We start from the raw sequence: 5,526 nt of genomic DNA, 5'->3' as shown, positions 1-5,526 counted from the left end.
TGGATTGATTCCAGTTGACAGGCGCTCCTCAGCATATCATTGACATTCTAACAAAGAAGAAAATGCCTATCTAAGCCACAATAAAGAAAACAGACACAAATACCCATAAGAAACAAGCCAAAAACAAAAAAATATATATACCTCCTGAAGCATGGTAATTAGGTTGGCAGCATAGTCCCTGGAACGGTACATAGCAGCCAAAGCACGGGCAGAAGAATCCTCTGCTTGATAGTTGAAGTAGGGATCATCAACCACAAAAGCCTGAGCCTGAATTTGTTCCTTGGCAAACTGGACCTCATCCAAACGAGCCCTAACCCCCTGGCCTCGTGAACCCCTCCTGAAGACTCATCCACTCTCTTCCTCTTCTCAGGATGGTCACTCTCATCCACAACCTTCTCAGGCGATGCCAACTGAACCCCCTGTACAGGTCATGAACTTGAACAGCACCATCACTTCCCGTAGCCTCACTACTCTTAGACTTCTCCCCTGTAATTTGAGAAACCCCTGCCTTCACCGGAGACAAACCAAAACTAGCAATCCTAGCTGAAGCCCTGGTAGCTGCACGACGACGTTCTAAATCAGCAATATAAACACATGTCGAATATAAGAAACAGAATGACAAAAGAAAGCAAAAAAAAACTTACTCCCTGATGAAGACACCCCTGGAACCTTAGTGCTCTTCACTGGCTTATATGTACTCAACTTGGCCTTCTTAAAACGAGGCATGGAAGCTTGCCCCAGACAGGCAGGCCACGCCCTCTCCTCTTCAAGCAATGCCATGAACGTTGTTATCCGGTCAGCCGACCCCTCGGCATCAGGATCATTCATCCAATCATTTACTACAAGGAAGCATGGGCAAAGTAAGTAAACTCTCCAAAGCATATTATTGCCAAACCAAAATAATACAGGAAAAAAAGTTACCTCCTTCAACAGCTGGATAATTGAGATAGTCCAGATCAGGGGCAATTGAATCAGCCTTGATAAACATATAGGTTTGAGCCCATCCTTTATCATCCCCTGAATCAAAGTTGGTAATCAGGTGAGCCATCTTCGACCTGACTCGAAAATTAAACCTTCCAGTAGAATGACTCTTCAGGTGATAGACATTCTTGAAGTCATCCAGGGTAATAACCAACTTGTGCTTAGAACACAAGTGCTCAACTGAATGGACAATTTTCCAGACCATTGGCATGAGTTGAAACAGGGGAACCCTGATAGCCCTAATCACCTCAGTCATGAAAGGAGAAAGGGGAAGCTGACAGCCACCATTGAATGCCCATTCAAAGATACAAAACCAGCCTGGACTACTCTAATTAGCCCTGACCGGACCGTTCTCAGGGATCCAAACCTCAGCCCCAAGGGGAATAAGTCCCCTGCCCTTGATATAATGCTCAAAAGCTAGTTTTAGCTGATTGGCTTCATGAAAAGAAGCCGCCAAAGCCTTAATAGGAGTATATTCAACCCCTTTATAAGACATGGACAGAATCTCTGGGCCAGCAACAACCTCCACCTCATCATCCTCAGGGATGATATCAGGGACCTTCTCAACCTCGGCAAAAACCATTTCGACTTCAAATGGAATTTTTTCAGTCTCAGCAGGAGCTTTGGAAGCTGCTGTCTTTCTCCTACCACCAGCCATATCTTATTTTTTCTGGAAAATGAATTTTTGCAAAGAGAGAATTTTTTAGAAAGAGAAAGAAGAAAATTGGAGATTGGAATGTGAAGACAAACACGGCAAAGGCAGGATATTTATAACCGCAAATCTATAACGGCTAGGAAAGCAAGTGGTTGAGATTAATCATGACTCTCCTAGGGTTTTGTGAACCTACCCTATTTATGGCAAATAGCCATTACAAGAAGTTGAATCAAACACTAATTCTAATCCGATAAAAAATCCCTGCACAAATCCTTCGCCTGGCCCAAATTTTTATCTCCTTATTCCTGGCCAGACCCAATAATGGAATAAGCAGATAAGGGGCAATTGTTGGGCCCAAAATTATCCTGCCTGACCTGACATAGGCCAGGCAACAGCCAAAGTCGAGTTCCAAGCAAATGACATCTGAAACCAGACATTGATCAAGTATGGACAGGCACCAAACAGGAGTTGATAAAAGACAGGCGAAAGATAGCCAAGAGCCTTAAAGGTAAAAACGCCAAGCTAACGTCAAATAAGCATTGCAGGCGACAAGCAGGAAGTTTATATATACACCCTACAAAGAAGGAAGACCAATTCAAGAAGGAAAAGATATAGGAAACAGTCAAAAGCAACGGCTAAGTAAGATGGCAACTACCTCCGGGTAAATAGGGCACATGCCCTATTTACCAGGAAACCCTAAACGGCAGAGAAGGAAACGGTGAAAACAAGTATAAATACAAGAGAAGACAAAATCAGAAGGGACATTACACCCTCTCTCATCCTTACTTACATTTGTGTATTCTTAAGCATTATAATTTTGCCTGTCAGGCCTGATATACCAATACTCTGTCAGGCTATCTAAAATCATAGTAACAATCACTCCTGGCTTGGTGCCCGTGGTTTTTTCCCTTATTCCCAGGGTTTTTCCACGTATAAAATCTCTGTGTTATTATTTGTTACCTATTATTTTACTTAAATAATACTAGTCAGGCGAATTGTTTGAGTTAGATTACCCTACATATAAACCTCTGGCATGGTATTCCTGTTCAGTGAAATCCCTGTCAAAATAGAGACTGACTTTGTTGAGCGGATATGTGGAGTTGTTTGGGATACTGACTTTGGAACCCATTGAGTTTGAAGAGAAATGGACTCAAGTGATTAATGACTTTGAGTTGAATGATAATACTTGGTTGACATACATGTATGGCAAAAGGCACAAATGGATACCTTCTTACTTTAGGGATTTGCCTTTAGGCTGCCTTTTGAAAACTACACAAAGATCAGAGAGTCAAAACAGTTATTTCAAAATATTTGAGAGCATAGATGGCACACTTGTAGAATTTTGGTTGCGTTTTCAGAGTGCAATGGAACAACAACGCTATAATCACAGATTTCTTGATGCTGCAAGTGACAGCACATTGCCACATGTCTCTTCTAAGATAATGATTGAGAAACATGCCTCTAAAATCTACACACATACTGTTTTCTATGAGTTCCAAGAGCAAGTGCAAATGGCTCCCTGTTCGTGTGCCGTTAGGGGGTTTTCTGAGCAAGGAAACATGCACATTATAAATGTTTAAGATGCCTACAGGAAGCATAGAATATTTCAGGTTATTCAATTTTATAAATATAATTGTCTTTTTACTTTAACATACAATAACTGTGATAAAAGAATACAATAACCGTGTTTTACCATTTAAAAAACTGAAGGACTTCTACCTTGGTGTTCATTGCTAGTCTGCATAAAATAATTCATGTTGAACTACATAATAACTATGTTTGCCTTTTAAAATAACTACACTATAATGCAGGTTGCTCACAATAACGAATCAAAGGAAACAACATGTACGTGCAAGATGTTTGAGAGGAAAGGAATCCTTTGTAAACACATTATATGGATTATATCGGGAAAAGGACTGCAAAGCATACCGGAGCAGTACATCAAAACCAGATGGACGAAGAAATCATATAGGAGGCCTTGTATGGACTGGATGGAAAGTTATTGCAAGACTACGATCCCACTGATTTGAGAAAGTTGGAATTATCAAGGGTATGGTTAGAGTTTTATGCAACAATAAGTGTTCTTAACTCGATGCCTGAAAATCAAATCAAGGAGCTAAGTTTGATGCTTTTACAATTCCGAGAGAAAATAAATCCAACAAAAGAGAGCTTGACAAAGGAACAAGAACTGAAATGCTCTTAGGTTGTTCAGCAAAATCAAATATTATTGTTCTTCCACCAAAGATTGCAAAAAACAAAGGAAGCGGCAAGAGAATGAAATCAAACAAGGATAAGGCAATTGAGAAGGCGAGCAAACCGAAGAGGCTATGTAATAACTGCAAACAAATGGGACACCATGACAAGAGAAACTGTCCAAATCTGTTTGTTGAGCATGCTTTGGAGGAAGAAGATGAAGAGGAAAATGAAATGGAGGATGAAGATGAAGAAGAAGAATGAAAAATGCATTACGCTTTAAAATAATCAAGATTACGTTTTAAAATAATCCATATTATGCTTTACAATAACCGCAAGATTGCAAACTAATTGTGTTAGACTTTTTTACAAACAATCAGGGGTATACTTTACAATAAGTGTGTTAGACTTTTACAGTAATCGAAGTTATGCTTTACATTAATTGATGTTGAATTTTTTTGCAATTGTTCTGATTTTGTTCATTTAATAATACCTTGCGCTATTACAATAATCATGTGAAAACTATACAATAATCACAATTATGCTTTATAATAATTGATGTTGAGTTTATTTGAAATTGTTCTGATTTTTTTCCATAAATATATTAATTTGATAATGCTTTACAGTAATTGATAATGCTTTACACTTGCCAATTTGTTACAATAATCAAAGATATGCTTTAAAATAATTGGGGAAGAGCTTTACAATAATCAGATACACGAGAGCTTTAAAATAATCAGAGGTATGCTTTAAAATAATTGGGCAAACGCTTTACAATAATCAGCTACATGAAAGCTTTAAAATAATTGCATTTGATCATTTGAATAACTGTCTGGAGATATTACAATAACAGCTTATAGGCATTACAAAAACACTATCTGAAAAAATTTGTTCAATCAATCAATAACAACTATCTAAACATTAGATTATCCGACAAATCCATCTAGAATTGATCGCTAAATCCATCTAGAATCAATCAATTGTTCTTTTATGTGTTTTTCCGAGAAGGACCATTAACGGCTGTTGTTTTAACCCTTTTCCTCCCTGATCTTCTATCTTTTAAAAGATCTTTCTCTACTTCCAATATACTCCCCCTCAAAATTTCCACTTCTTCCAAAAGAGACGCTCTTGACTCGTTGGCATCTGACATCAACAAAATAGCCACCATCTCAAGCCATATAGGAATCCACTCAACTCTCTTCTTAACCGCATACAATCCCTTCTCGTGTTTCCCTTCATATGTGAGCATGTGAAATATGGTGAAAAATCCCGATTCCTTATCAGCCTTGACATTCGCTTTCTATTCAAAATCAACATTCACGAATGTAAATGTGTTAATGAGAACTCCTTCTTTTACTGTTTTCCTTGTATCCAAAAAGTCAGAAAAACAATCAACCTACAGCATGTACAAACAAAAAAAAAAAGAATTAGAAAGCACGAGTATACAATAACAAGTTTAAAACAATACAATAACTTTGTTACAGCAATACAATAATTCTGACTGAAAATAGGATTTGTATATGATCAGGAGTTAGAAAAACGTACTGCAATCGGATTTTTCCCAATGTTTATGCGACGTATGGTCCAGCACATCAACCGTCTTGTTCATAAAGTTCAAACAAACACAAAAGTAGTACTTCTCTAAAGACAACGGGATGAAGACAAGGTCCACATCGATCTCAGAGCTTACAACATTT

At 38.2% G+C, this 5,526-nt stretch overlaps 1 protein-coding gene across 1 annotated transcript; it reads left to right on the top strand.

The window, feature by feature from the left end:
• The first annotated feature begins 2,835 nt into the window (after positions 1 to 2,835).
• On the top strand, positions 2,836 to 3,216 carry LOC141628009 (protein FAR-RED IMPAIRED RESPONSE 1-like). The gene has a single exon (XM_074441201.1). It carries the CDS (start codon positions 2,836 to 2,838, stop codon positions 3,214 to 3,216), a length of 381 nt encoding a protein of 126 aa, XP_074297302.1.
• Positions 3,217 to 5,526: the final 2,310 nt, after the last annotated feature.

The sequence above is a fragment of the Silene latifolia genome, chromosome Y (assembly GCF_048544455.1).
Source record: "Silene latifolia isolate original U9 population chromosome Y, ASM4854445v1, whole genome shotgun sequence".
Lineage (NCBI taxonomy): Eukaryota > Viridiplantae > Streptophyta > Magnoliopsida > Caryophyllales > Caryophyllaceae > Silene > Silene latifolia.
This window is presented reverse-complemented; position numbering and strand designations above follow the sequence as displayed.